This window comes from Apodemus sylvaticus, chromosome 16 (assembly GCF_947179515.1).
Source record: "Apodemus sylvaticus chromosome 16, mApoSyl1.1, whole genome shotgun sequence".
Lineage (NCBI taxonomy): Eukaryota > Metazoa > Chordata > Mammalia > Rodentia > Muridae > Apodemus > Apodemus sylvaticus.
The window spans coordinates 47,540,362-47,555,963 of record NC_067487.1 but is presented as its reverse complement, the minus strand read 5'-3'; the positions used below and the strand labels follow the sequence as shown (position 1 = coordinate 47,555,963).

Below are 15,602 nucleotides of genomic sequence, written 5' to 3'. Positions count from 1 at the left end.
TGACCTCGAACTCAGAAATCAGCCTGCCTCTGCCTCCCAAGTGCTGGGATTAAAGGCGTGCGCCACTACTGCCTGGCAATTTAAACATTTCTTAAACATAAAGTTTCTCCAAAGAACAAAAAAATTTTATGTATGTGAGTACAGTGTCACTGTCTTCAGACACACCAGAAGAGGGCATCAGATCCCATTACAGATGGTGGTGAGCCATCATATGGTTGCTGGAAATTGAACTCAGGAACTCTTTGGAAGAGCAATCAGTGCTCTTAACCACTAAGCCATCTCTCCAGTCCCAAAACACAAACTTTAATGCAACAAGAATTTTAACAAAGGCCACTTAAGTGATCTGTGATAATAAAATCTGTTAAAGGAGAATTGAAACTGGGAATAAGACATAAATTATCTGGCATATCCGAGCCCTTGTTCTCCAGGCATTTCAAGTACTGCGAATGGAAGAAAGTAAATTCAGGGGTAACATGAGAGTCTCAAGTATAATTTGATTTTAAATCATCATCTCACTAAGTTGACCTCAAACTCCTGGGAACATTTAATTTATCTGAGCTTCCCAAGAGCCAAGATTGCAGGTGAGCACTATCACAGCATCATCAGATACTATTTAAATAAGAATTCTTAAAGAGTAAAAGTATTTGAGACCAAAGAGAGAGGGGGGGAGGGAGAGAGAGAGAGAATGAATAAGAACACGACAGAGAAAGAGTATGTATGGGGTGGTTAATATTTTTCTCCAGTTCAAAATTCAGGAAAAGCAACATATAAAAGATGACATTACACAGACATGTGAATTATTCTCTTACATTTTCATCAACCACAAGGTGAAGGCCATCTCCCCCTGCTGGAAATATGTAGTGTTGCAATGGAGTAGGTCGATAATCAGTATAAATTACATGACAGGGCTGTAAAAGTAAAGAATTAGAGAGAATTGTATTTCAAGGCAAACTGTATATTTGATCTACTCAACAAAAATAAAATTTGAGGAAATAAAATTGGCATAAATAATTAACAAGAATTTAACACTTTCAAACAAGTTTAAAAGCTAGGCAAGTGAAAAACGGGGAAAAATAGGCGTACTAATTCCTACCCTGATCTGACGCCTACTTTACCAGTCCCCTAACCAGGGCCACGTGTATGGTCTGAACTCGGTCACCCAGTACCCATCCTAGAGTGAGTACTGTAGTAACAGACACTGCTGCCACTACAGAGGGCTGTGTGCTGACACCAGGCATCCCCGATATGTCAAAACAAAACAAAACTCTTGTAGCACAGGGGTATTTTAAAACAGCAGAAATCTAGCTCCACGAAAAGATTCGCTCAGCTTTTATCTTACTGAAGCAACAGAGGAGGAGGAGACTGGATATCACATATATAAGTAAGGTCATGAGGGGAACTGTGAAACAAGGGCAGAAAAATGAAACCAATGTCCTGTCCAGCACTCATGAGCAAGCATTTGTGGAATGCAGTCTTACACCGACATCCAAGTTACACTAGAAATGCAAAGGAGAAACAAAGAATACGACGTGTGAACGCATTGTCATGAGAGCTCCAGGGTGAGTAGGCTCTCCTGGCATTCCTTAGAAGAGCTCTCCAGTGTACTTGGTGCTCACCGTCAGAGCAAGTGGACATTATCTCCACACTTGGTACATCGTCAGGACTAACGTTGCAACTTTAGAGAGTCCAAAGCCCAACTCATAGAGGCTTAGCAATACTAGACTGGAGCTGGAACTTGGAAATGAACGTCTCTAGACAGTCTACTCAATTTGATAAGCTGCTTGATTTTAGAAGTAGATTCACATTCAACTGCCTTCTTTATCCTCAAGAGCATAAGGAAAATCTGTAAGAAGATGGCAAGTCCAAGCAGCAACAGTTTTAAATAATGAAGATGTAAAAAGTGTACAAAAGCACCTGTTTATGTAGGTGGCAAATCCATTCAGCAAACTGCCGAGCATTTGGAATAGTAGCCGAAAGGAAGACATAGTGAACATTGTCTGGAAGCAAAATAATAGTTTCTTCCCATACTACACCACGCTCTAAGAAACAAAAATATAGTTTGGAATTTAGTGTTAGCTATGTCATAGTATCTAAAATTACTTTCTCACAAGCTTACTAAGTGAATATGCAAACTACTTTACACAAGCATATATTTGGCCACAGATCCATACTGAAACCTACTTCTGTTCATGACTCTAAGGAGTAGATACAAGAGTAAGCCACCACATGCAGAATGGACTCTGAAAAAGTAGTTCCACACTGTAGCCTTCCGATTAACATACAGGAACCCCACCCCGTGCCAAGGCAGCAGACAGTATTTCCACTTCCCTTAGAGAAGCAGAGGTTAATGGTGCCTAGGACACTACAGCAGCACATCTACAAGTCATGCTATTACTATTCCACAGAATAGACTTCTGGAAATGAAAGACGGATCTGATGAACAGTAGTTTCAAAATGGGTGTAGCTCTTTTAAAATATCCTATCCTATCTCTAATTAAGAAACATTAACTGTGCCTCGAAATTAGTAAGAATCATTACTTGTTTTGTAATACATACTTTAAAAAGTATTTTCATAGCTTATTATCATCAATGACTTGAAAATACTTATTGGGTCTTTTATAGTTACAAAGTTTTGAATATATATCTTTGTTCCATGTTATTCTTTTCTCTTTGCATCTGAATATTTATTTTAATAATCAACTTTTTCTTAGAACTTTCATGATATCATATCTAACTTCTTTTAATCACATTTAAGTTTGCTTATCACAAGATCTGAGTAAGGTGATTGCAGTATTCAGTACTCAGTGCTGTGTTTGTGTGTCGGTGTGTGTCTGCGTGTGTCTGTGTGCATGCATGTGCCGTGGCGACTGTTTGGAGGTTAGAAGATAACTCTAAGAATCAGTTGTCTAATCCTAGCACTTGGATCCTGAGAATGGACTCAGACTGCCAGTATTAGGGTAAGAGCCTTAACCTACTAGCTGGCCTAGGACTCACAGTTTTTAAAGCAAACAGAAAATATGCTCACAAGTATCTGTAGGAATTTGGCAAAGGTAAAAGTGTTGTTTTTCTTACATTATTTATCTACATTATTTATATTATCTGTGTATCATGAACACACAGATCAGTAGTTCTCATCCTGTGGGTCACGACCCCTTTGGGGTTGCAAATAATAGTTATATTTACATTGTAACTCCTAACACTAGCAAAATTAGTTATGAAGTAGCAATGAAATGATATATAGTTAGGGTTTACCATATCATCAGTAACTCTATTAAAAGGTTTCAGCATTAGCAAAGTTGAGAAACACTGATACAGTCTAATTGAGTTCTTTAAATAAAAACCCAATCTTACTTTAGGTGTGTACATATTAAACATTAGCTTTTAAATGTTAAATTTCCTGGTATATCCAAAATTGCAACCACATTTATTTTTGAAGAGATATTAGTTAAGGCAGTTCTGTTTTACTTGCTTTTTTTTTTACAAATAGATGTTTATGGGTTTATAAAACTAAATTAACCTAAAAATGACTAACATACCATTGTAAACCAGAAGGTCTATACTTTTACATTAAATAATTACTGAGACCCAGGCAATGGTGGTTCATGCCTCGAATCCTAGCACTATGGAGGGCAGACCCAGGAGATCTCTGTGAGTTTGAGACCAGCCTGGTCTACAGAAGGAGTTTCAGGACAGTCAAGGATACACGGAGAAACCCTGTCTCAAAAGACCAATGAAAAAAGTAATAGTAATAATAATATAATAATGATGATGATGACTGATGATGATAATTACTAAGCTTGTTACTTCGGGGAAGAGGGCAAGGCCTTGCTGTGTAACCTAGACTACTATTGATCTATTTCTTCCTATCTCTGCCTCTCCATCTCCGTCTGTTTCCCAAGTGCTGGTTTTATAGGCATGCACCACACCTAGCTTAGTGAGCTCTCTTTAAAAGCATGCTACTTTTTAAATTCATTTGCTTTACTTGAATGTGTGTAATTTTACACAAAAGAGTATTCCTACTTAAGGAATGAAACTTTAAATCATACTGGGATATTTTATCAGGTTGTCCAAAACTTGAATATGTAATAGTTTACTATAATTCTAGGCACATAAAAAACTGAAAAATCAATCCAAAAATTCTTACTCAAAATTATTAATGGCATTTTAAACAAACATGCATGATATTTATCTTAACACCATGAAATATACCTGAATCTCTCATGTAATGAATTTCATCAAATATAACCCAAGCAACTTCTCGCATAACTTCAGAGCCTCTATACAGCATACTTCTCAAAATCTAAAAGGGGAAAACAGATTGAGCAGGACTTCAATATAACATCAACTAATTAGTCAAATACTATTTTTTAACACAGACTTTTTTTTTTGATATCTTATGCCTATCTTTGACTCTTCCTTACATATGATTAGATACTTACAAAGATACTATTATCATTTCTATTCTTTTTTGAAATAGGAAGCCTTTCTGTGCAACATCTTTCCAAGGTTATCACTTTAGGACATGAAAGGTACTTATCTTACCAAGATGCTGGATCTTTACAGTGTCTATGTTTCTGCTTCACAATGGATACACTGTAATCATTGTCTTTAAAGAGTTAAAGAAAATGAACTCTAAAAAGTGAGCCATCCCTTTTAGGTACTGTCCAAACTAGAAGCAAATTTGTGCTATTATGAATGAAAATGAAAAAATACTATATATAAGGTCCAATTAAGGGCACTGTTGAGACAGCCTAATGGGAACTACATTTAAGCCCCCAACTCAAAGGCAGGATGGAGGGAGGAAGCTAACTGCACAAAGTTCTCCTCTGCCCTTGACACACACCTCTGCCCTTGACACACACCTCTGCCCTTGACACACACCTCTGCCCTTGACACACACCTTGGTCCTTGACACACTCGGTGGCAAGTCTGTTTCATCCACACCATGCAGTAAAATATATATACACACAAACTATTTTTTTTAAAGTATCAAGGTCAGTAAAGATCATCATGCCAATACCATCATGCTACATGCAAAACTTAATAATGATTAGGAAAAGCTAAGTATAAAAATGAATATATTTTTAAGTGGGCTACTGTAATAATCTTACTGTAATAAATACCCAAGAACTAAAGGGGGAAAGAAAGTCACATGAATCAAAGAGTCACTACTTCTATGAAACTATGTATTCAAATCCTTGAAACTATATATAAGAAAAAAAATTAAGTATTTTTAAAAGTCATAATAGTAATAATAAACTATTAAAATGCTTTTTAAGGTATACTGTATTGGAAAGTAACAAACATTATTAACTTAGAGATATATTTAATGTTGCTAAGGTACTTTATAATAATTATGCCCTTTTCAAACAATTCTAGTCACAAATGTTTATTACATTTTATCTGAAAACCAAAACCAAAAACATCACGCTATAAATCATCCAGTGTTTGGATATACACTGACTAAACTAAAAAGTTTAGATGAGGCACAAAATAAATTACCTCTGTAGTCATAACCAGACAAGATGCTGTGGGATTAATAGTAACATCTCCAGTCATCAGTCCGACATCTTGAAATTCTTCATACATTTCACGGTATTTCTGATTACTTAGAGCCTTAATTGGGCTGGTAAATATTACACGCTGTTTTTCTCTTAAAGCCAATGCAATAGCATACCTAAAAATATAAAAGCAGTAAGTATGACTTTTAAGTTTTCTGTACATTCATTTGTAATGTTTACTATAAATAAACTATTACACTATAATCATGATTTATCTGAAATGAAGCATTTAGACTATTAAATGAACAAGGACATTTTAACTTTAGTCATTTCACTACAACTAGTTTGTCAGCAGATACCCATTTTTTGCTAGAGAAGCCCTTGATTCTACTGATAGGCATCTAAAAGTCCATCACTTCTGTCCTTACATTTATATATATATATACACGGACTACAAGTAATAAGAGAACCAGAAATTGGGTGTGTTTTTCTTCCAGTTTCATAAATGAGTTAATCCAATATGTACTCTTTTCCTTCATGTAATATTTAACAAATATATGTAATATTTAACAAATCATATCTTTGCTTGAAATTACGATAGGTTCCATTTATCAAAAAGTTCTTTTTTAAATATTAATGGAATTCAATACAGTAGTATTGTTTTGTTTTAAAAACTCAGTTTAGTATTTAAATACAGACCATGAAATTAAGATTTAAGAGAAACATTATAGCAGAGGCTTTTTAAAAGATGCAGTTCCTACCCAAAGTATGCTTATCACATCAGAATTAAAAAAAATGAAAAGAAATGTCATAAAATTAAGAATTGACCAAACATGATCAAATAGTAACAGTGAAAGATATATGAAAAAGTGACTATAGAGATGTTAGATGATCTAAAATACTGACTTCTTAACAACAAAAAGGAATAGGAAACAGGAAAATATGATCTGTACTTAGGGGAAAACAGACATAAGGCATTGAATCAGTGGGCCCAAAGGTTGAAATTGGCAGAAACCAGCTTGAAAGTAGCTATACAAAGAGCAGCTAGTAGAACAGCATCCCTCAAAATATAGGAAGCTATGTTCTAAGAATTAAAAAGAAATAGGACCACAGTTCCACAAACAGGCACTCTCAACAGGAAAATGGCAACTATCAACATATAAGCAATTGAAACCTCTGTATGGATTGCAGGGTGAGGGATGTCGCGAAGCTCGAGTGGAGCACTTGCCTAGAGTCCACAAAACCCTGGGTTTGATCCCAGTACTACTAGAAATAAAAACTATGCAGAATAAAAAGCAGGAAAAATAAAGCATGCACTGATGGCGTAACTTTTTTTTTTTTTTTTTTTGGATTTGGTTTTTTCGAGACAGGGTTTCTCTGTATAGTCCTGACTGTCCTGGAACTCACTCTGTAGACCAGGCTGGCCTTGAACTCAGAAATCCGCCTGCCTCTGCCTCCCAGAGTGCTGGGATTACAGGTGTGCGCCACCACCGCCCGGCTCTGATGGCGTAACTTAAGTACCAGAATCCTTAATGTGAAAGCTGAGAACAAGCCAGCCAGAATGCACAGTGTGGAAACATATAAAAAACAAAGTATAGCACAAAGACACTGTCTGGGGAGCCAGGGAGATGGCAGGGTGGCGAAGAGCTCTTGATGCTCTTCCAGAGGACTCATGCTCAATCCCCAGCCCCAACATGTGGTTCACAACTACCTGTAACTCTAGTTCCAAAGGATCCAATATCTCCTGGCATCTACAGGCACCCACACACACAGCATACAAACACAAGATACATCAACATGTGTGTAAATGAAAATAGACCAAAATAAACTGCTTAAAAAAATCAATGATAAAGACAGTCTTATAAGCAGCCAAAGAGAAACAGTATATCACATACAAAGAAAGTAAGAATGAGAACAGTTTCCAGTTAAAAGTTATACAGATCAAAAATAAATCTTTAAAAAAAATAAAAATTTAACACTGAAAGGAAGTGTTTTTTACACTGTTAAAGCAGTTTCTTATCAAGAGACATGTACTGAAATAAATATCTCAAGAACTATTTCTATAGATAGAAATAGTAGTATAGATAAGCATCAACACGTAGTAATGTTTTATTATATTAAGATATGTCATTTAAAAACAGTAAGACATTTTACTAACAGCAAAAATAATCTTGGGCTGGAGAGATGGCTCAGCGGTTAGGAGCACTGGCTGCTCTTCCAGAAAACCCAGGTTCAATTCCAGCACCCACATGGCAGCTCACAACTATAATTCCCATTCCAGGGGATCTAACAGACATGACAGGCATGCATGCAAAACACAAATGCACATAAAACAAACAAATAACACAAAAGCTTTAAAAAAAATCTAGACATAAACTTTAAATGCTTGTTAGAAAAAGAAAGGTCTCAAAACAATTACTTCATCTTCTTTCTTAAGAAGCTAGAACAAGAGAGAAAAGTATAAACCAATGAAAAGAAAACAAAGAAAAGCCAAGGAGACCAAAACCTGGATTTTGACAGTTCAACATAATAAAAGACCCCACCCCTTCCAGCTAGATTAAGGGGAAATAAAATCACACATCAGCCTGATACAAAGCCAGAAAAGGACATTAGTTAATAATAAGCAAAAAACCCAATGCATCTCAGAAATGAAGATGTGATATTTCTTAACAAAATGTCAATTTATCAACCCAACAACATTAATACAATTACACATCATGGCCAAATGGAACTTATCTCAGGATGATTCACTGGATACCCATTGAAACATTTCATTACACTCCAGGAAAAGGCAAAGTTCATATCCAAATCAAACAAAGGAAACCCACATCATTTCAATGCATTTCAAACTTTTTAAGTAAAAAGATTGGAGTCTATAAATTCGTGCAGACATGAAGAATGAGAAAGAAACTAACTGTAACAGGAGTCATTCTTGATAGAAAGACATTCATGAAAAATCCGCAAGTAACATCATGTTTAATAATAAAAAAAAATATTTTCCCAAATAATGGGACCAAAGGAAGAACAGCTCTTGATGACATCTATTAAAACACTGTACTGAAATTCCTCAACATATTAATGAAGGCAAGAAAAAAAGAAACTAAAGGTTACCTAAAATAGGTAAGTGCAAGCAAAACCATCCTTATCTGCAGAATAAAGCAATGGAAACTCTCAATACTAAAATAACTTAAGTGATTTGACTATTTCATTTGAAAAGACAGTTACTTACTCAGCACACACAGTTTTTCCTGCGGATGTATGGGCAGATACTAACACGGACTGATTATTATCGACACATTGAATGGCTTCTCTTTGGAAAGCATCAAGAATGAATGGGTATTCCTATAAAAGCAAGTTAACAGACACATGAGAATGCTGAGCTACCTAATGCACACTTAACAAGAACGACTCTTTCCACAGCAGTCTAGGATTCCTTTAGGATTCCACTCCCACTTAGTAGGGAAGAGGACTAGAAAAGTTAAGTTTAAAGACAGTAAAGGCCTTAATCTGCTGTTTAACTTTGGCATTACATTCTATTAGTGGTTATACTTAAATTAGTAATGAAAATAATAATTACTATACAACACATTTCCCACATATCATAAATCTTCATAATCCCATAAAATAGGTGCATGTATAACTTCCTTTCCTAGATGAATCTCTGAGGTTCTGACAAGTTAAATTCCTAGTATTACTCAGCAAAGGCAGAGAAATACTTTCTTAGACTTAGAATTCATGCTTGCTTCCCCAGCTTCCTTTCTTTAAAGAAATAAGCCTCATTCTTCTAACTTTTAAAGACTTTCACTGTTACTTTACAGATTTCTTCCCAGCACACAAACAAGTACATTTAAAAATTTCATTTGAAATGTTTTCTATTTCAGAATCTCACAAAACTTCCCGAAGAGTATAATACAGACCTTTGCTGCCTTCCCAACTCGAGGTTTAAGTGGTATATAATCCTCATCTGCAGGAAGAGCGACCTGATATCAAAATTCAAGGAGAAAACAAGATCTGACCATTAAAATTCCAGACTCCAAACATAGTGATGGTTTAGAGAATAAAAATGATCAACACGTTAGACTTACATACTAGAAAATCATCTGCCTACGAGAACAAGGGAAAAAGTTAGGTACAACATTCAAAAAACTTCTTAGCGCTGCCCTAGTGGCAATATAATTAAATACATACACCATTATTTTCCTGTAGAAACTGTTCATTAAAATCTAAGATAGATCTACAACCTATCATGGTTATTATCTTTCCCATACCTAATAAACATACAATAATGGTGCTCAAAAAAAAAAACCAGAAAACATACAAAATGGGAGAACATCGATAAAACAAAAAAGTACATGAAATAAAGCAATATTCCCTATTACCAGATTCCCAAGTATAAGTATTAATATCAGAATGCTTGCTTCTAACTATGTAAGAATTTAACTACTTGGTATATAAATAGTCCACAAGGTCACTTTAAGAAACACAAAGAAATTAGAAAAAAACTTTAATTTCTAAAAGTAAAACTTCAATAAAAATTAAATGGATGTTAAAAGCCTTTAACAATATTAAGAATAATCAGTAAGCTCATTACGATCTCTGGATTGTAAGACAGAGCACTGGCCAGGGTCTAAAGTACTGAAAGTTATCTATCAACTAGCCATTCTATCTCACACAGTACCATTTCTCAAAAAAGAGACTTTGAGCAGAAAAACAAACTTAGAACTAGTAAGGTTCTAGTTTAAAGTTCCATGGTGTAAATCCACACAAATGCCATTTTTATTAATCTAGAATTTTTCTCCACTCATTTAACAGAGCGTGTGTTTGCTTGTTCATTTGTTTGCAGACAGGATTTCTCTGTGTTACCCTGGCTGTCCTGGAACTTGTTCTGGTGACCAGACTTTGAATTCAAATATATGCTTGTCTCCACTTCCTAAGTGCTAGGATTAAAGACATGCACCACCAGCGCCTGGCAAGAATACTTTTAATATTCTATTTATTACCATAAGAAGGCACGTATGCCTCAGTACAGTGATCTGGTGAGCTCTCCTCCTACCCTGCATCCAGAGACTGAACTCAGGTACCTAGTTTGCACACCAAGCTCCTTTATCCATTGAGTTATCTTGCAGGTCCAGCCTGATATAAAGTTTCATTGTAATGATAAAAGGTTTAGTAGAATAAAATGTATAATTTCACTCTATCCTATGTGCATACATTCTCACCTCTAATTGGATACTATAAGCCATCAGTGGTCATAATCTAGTAGCAATCTGTCAGTTATGGAACATGACTAATAGGTAAACCGCAGAAAGAGTGTAGGTAACTTTAAAAGTTTGTGCTCAATAACTTCCCTATTTTTTTAATATAATCTTTACAATTGTCCCATGGAGGTAAATCTCATTGCTCTAAATTTCCAAATTAAATAAATAGACAATGTTCAAAGAGGTTAGAAAATTTACCCAAGATTATAGTTTGGAGAAATGCTGTGTCAGCATTTGAACCCAGGACTTTCACAGAGCAATATAGCTCTTCTACCACATGACATGCCTCCCACAGAAATGACTTGGTTCCAGGCCTTCAGTGCTAAATGGTCTGCCGCTCGTCACATGAAGCAGCACAGAGAACACCAGCATGTGGATGCTAACTACTATAGGCCACCTGTACTTACCTCATGTGTACAGCCTTCAACCGTTTCAACTGACTGCACCTTGACTCTGGGCATCAGGTCTGCCAAGCTAAAAGAAGTGAGTAAGGTGACATGAATGATTTTCAACAATCAGATCAAAAGCCTAGCTGCCCAACTATAATACTCTAAATCCAAAATATTTAACTATTATTCAGAGAAGTCATGTGACTTAAGTGAGCTGAAAACTCAAAATGCTAATATCATCTTTTGTTATATATTTATAACAAAACTATTACATATTACGTCATCATATGTCCTCTATTTTGGATAAAAACTACATCTTCGAAGTACTGTCACTACCTCAAAACACAAGGCTGATTTAAGGTATAAACTAAGCAAATTCAGATGTTGCTATAATTTACAGAGCTATTCAGCTGATCCTAGACTATGCAGAACTAGGATCTCTGAACTCTGTGAGAACAAAACTATAAACTAGGTGTATTTTTATACAAGACTCATTATTTTATATTATATTTGTGATATTTACTTTAAGACAATAAATATATTTTTAGTAAAAATGCAAAAGTTCCAACAATAGGTAATAAGAATTCTTAAATTACAATTATTTTGCAACTTACTGCACTACTGTGGGCAAATGACACCATCTCACGGTTTTTTGTTACATCTGTATCAACATTTATAATAAATAGATATTTAGTAGCTAGAAAGGCCTAAACCAGTGAAGGAAAATGAAAATTGTAAACAGCACTACCACAGTGGCAACCAGATCAACCTAAAATATTGGTTTCAGGAATAAAAGTTCCAACTTTAAAATTAAGAAATATAAATATCAGAAAATCTTTATTCAGAGACATCCATGGGTCTCCCTTATCAAAGACAGATTTTAGCATCCTAGCCATGGTACTTCTTATAGCAATGAGAACCTAATCTCTAATCGTCATGTGACGATTAAATGATGAAGAGTAACACTTAGTACTCCCACTGGGTCATTGTTACTCTTCATCATTAGACAGCTATATGTAAAGAAACAATATCTTTTTTCTCCTAAGAAAACAAGTCTTCAAATATTTTCCCAAAATTGGATTTTAAAATATCAAAAGATGAATCCTTTCTGACTTCTAATTATCTATATTTAAACAGCCATTCTATATTTCATGCTTATAAAATTATAAAATAACACACTTTTTTAAATGCCACGCATCTATCAAATTAAGAGTAACTAACTTTATGGCTATATAAATACTACCTACCTTAAATCCTCATTAATTGAGTCTTCTATCCTGGGCTTCTTGCCAAAAATAGGTTCATCTGTGCCTTCAACATCCAGATCTCTCTTGTTTTTCCCACCAATGGCTGATTCTGATTGTAATTTGGTATCTAGTCGTTTCCTGAAAAAAGCAAGTTTAGAAAAAACTCCACATTATCAGTTCCAAATTTAAAATAACCTCGTATTACTTAATATATTATACATACTTAGCAAAGTCATCTTTTAAATAAATGACCTTCATAAATCAAACCTGTCAACTCTCAGATCCTCTAAAGTCATAATCAGTAAAGCTGAGTATGATCCATATATATATATATATATAAATATATATATATATATATTGTATTTTGGATGTGTTGCTTTAAGATTCTAAAAGTCCTACTACAATTTTTTTCCTTAATGAAAAATGTTAAGTTCGTTGTTCTTAAACAGTTAAAATTTACATGAAGACTGTTTGTAAACCTTTACAGCTTTCTCTAACAGTATGATACTGCTAATTGGAAGAAAAAACAATTGTCTGGTTAGAATCAAAGCCAGGCATGGTGAACCGCAGAAATCACAAAAGGCTAAAGCAGGATGTAAATTCAAGGGCAACCTAGGCTGCACAGTGAGAACCTGTTTTAAAAAAGACACCATGAAAGAAAGCAAAAACTCCAAAGTAGTAAACCAAGGGGGCTGGAGATGGCTCAACAGTTACAAGCACTGACTGCTCTTCCAAAGGTCCTGAATTCAATTCCCAGCAACCACATGGTGGCTCACAACCATCCAGAATGAGATCTAACCCCCTCTTCTGGAATGTCTGAAGGCAGCTACAGTGTACTTACATATATAATAAATAAATCTTAAAAAGAAAATCCAAAGTAGTGACACTACGTGGTGCTTATATAGCTTTATAGCTTAACTATCTGTAGTTAACTCAATCAAATTTTTACCCCCACTGGAAAAAAAACTCTATGCAAATTTTAAATTTAGGTGCAAAGGCCAAAAATAAGCAAAACCGGGTTAGGGAGATGACTCAGCAGTTAGAGCAGCACTGGAAGCTCTTCCAAAAGACCCAGGTTCAGTTCCCAGCACCCACATGGCAGCTCACAACTCTTGTAACTCCAGTCCCTGGGGATCCAGTGCCACCTTCTGGCTTCTGACAGCACTATGCTGGTAAGTGGTGCACAGACATAAATGAAAGAGAAACACCCGCGCACATAAAGTTTTACAAACTTAAATAAGATAAGCAGAGAGGCATGTTGCCTCATACATGCCTTTGATCTCAGTATTCACAGGCACATCTCTGTGAGTTTGAGGCCAGCCAGGACTATGTAGAAACACTCTCATAAATCAAAAAGTAAATGGATGGACAGCTTCTATAAAATGAAATGAGAAATTTATCTCCTGCTATTGTTACAGGATATAAAATTACTAAAATGTAAGCAAGCAATTGAGCTCCAGTAGGGGCACATGCATGCGGGAGGTCAGGGGTCAGTCAATCTTCACAAGTCTCTTCTTTCTTCCACCATGTATATTCCAAGGAATGGAACTCAGGTTTGGCAACAAGCACACCTGTATCAGCTTGAGCCAATTTGTTAGTCCCAAATATGTTCATTAAAAAAAGATGTATTGTGTGTTTTTGTGTGTGTACGCGTGTATGCACATATATATGTATATCACATGCATAACTAGTATCTAGGGAGGTTAGAATTGTTTATATGATTAATATTTACTTATATTAGTACATTAGGTATAAAACCAAAGTTTTAAACGTATTTATTCACTTCAAAATGGCAGTAAGACTACATATTAACATAACTTAGCGTGTGTATGTATTCATGTGTCCAATGGTACACATGCACATGTGCATATAAAAACTAGTAGTCAACAACCTTTGTTTTTCTCAAATCACCTTCCACCTAATTTTTTCCAGCCTGGGCCTCTGACTGAACTGAACTTGGTTCAGTCACTCTGGCTGGCAGGCAAGCCTAGAATCCTCCTGTGCTGGGATTACAGACATGCACTGCTCTGCTAGCTTTTCGCATGGAGCCTACGGATATGAACTCAGCTCCTCCTGGTAATCAATCTTCCAACTAAGCCATTTCCTTAGCCTCTTTATCTCATCTTCTTGAGACAGGTCCCACATTGCAGCCTTAGACTCAAGGCAATCTTCCTGCCCCAAACTTCAAGTGCTGGGATCACAGGCATTAAACATTCCCCTTATGGTAAAACCATTACATGTCAAATAAGACTATTATGTAATTGTGAAGAATGATTTAGTGCAAAACATGGCATTTATAATTGAAGTTGCTAAAATCCTGTATTAATCCTGTATACTAACTACATCAGTAGTATATAGATTTTATTTTTTCAGAGAAAAACTCTCCAAGCAATTTGTAGTGAAGACCTAGAAGCAATGGAATCAAATAGCAATGAGGACTTTAAGCACTAAATGACACATGCCACTGTAAGAAACGGGAGACTATTTAGAAATACAGCTTATTTTAACTCTATGGTAGTGAATATAGACAACTTTATACTAGAGAGCATATGAGGTACAGAGGCTGATGAGGTAGTTCTCCATAGAGACTGGGGGGGGGGGGTGGGTGGTTGGAGAGAGAGTCCAGCCCTTAAAAGCATTTGTTGCTCTTGCAGAGGATCCAGGTTTGATTTCTAGCACCCATATGGTGGCTCATAATCACTGGTAACTAGTTCCCTGGGACACAACAGGCACATACATGGTACACATACATGCATCCATGCAGATACAACATTCTTACACATAAGTAAATCTTACGCATAAAAACCAGATTCACAAGAACTTGCTTGCAGAGCTCTCACCGGCTTAAGGCTGGAAGCTCAAAGAGCAGAGTGACAGAAACAAGGCTCAGCCAAAAGTGCTTGCCACACAAGCCGAGAACCTGACTCTGATAACCCCTCCCAATGTAAAAACAAGAAATTAAAGACACCCAGATGTGGTGATTCCCACCTGCGACCCCAGGTGTACGTGAAGACACAGACTAGACAACTCATACAGAGCTACAGCTCACACTCAGAGATCTTGTCATAAAGCAAGATAGAACGAAAATCTGTCTCCTGACTTCCTCATGTACAGAGGCAAGATGTGCCCACTTCACTCACACACAAACATACACACACACACAATTAAAAATGGACACGATATGATCATTAAAAGGTAAAAACATAA

The 15,602-nt window shown here is 35.8% G+C and overlaps 1 protein-coding gene across 1 annotated transcript in view; it reads right to left on the bottom strand.

Annotated features, from left to right (window-relative positions):
* Mtrex (Mtr4 exosome RNA helicase) overlaps window positions 1-15,602 on the bottom strand; it is a 61,565-nt gene that overhangs the window by 43,643 nt on the left and 2,320 nt on the right. Inside the window, exons 2-9 of the mRNA XM_052159660.1 lie at window positions 12,396-12,533; window positions 11,167-11,233; window positions 9,419-9,481; window positions 8,731-8,843; window positions 5,503-5,677; window positions 4,210-4,300; window positions 1,915-2,039; window positions 810-908 (exon numbers count right to left, since the gene is read on the bottom strand). Coding sequence (XP_052015620.1) covers window positions 810-908; window positions 1,915-2,039; window positions 4,210-4,300; window positions 5,503-5,677; window positions 8,731-8,843; window positions 9,419-9,481; window positions 11,167-11,233; window positions 12,396-12,533 — 871 coding nt within the window. The remainder of the gene's footprint in view (window positions 1-809; window positions 909-1,914; window positions 2,040-4,209; window positions 4,301-5,502; window positions 5,678-8,730; window positions 8,844-9,418; window positions 9,482-11,166; window positions 11,234-12,395; window positions 12,534-15,602) is intronic.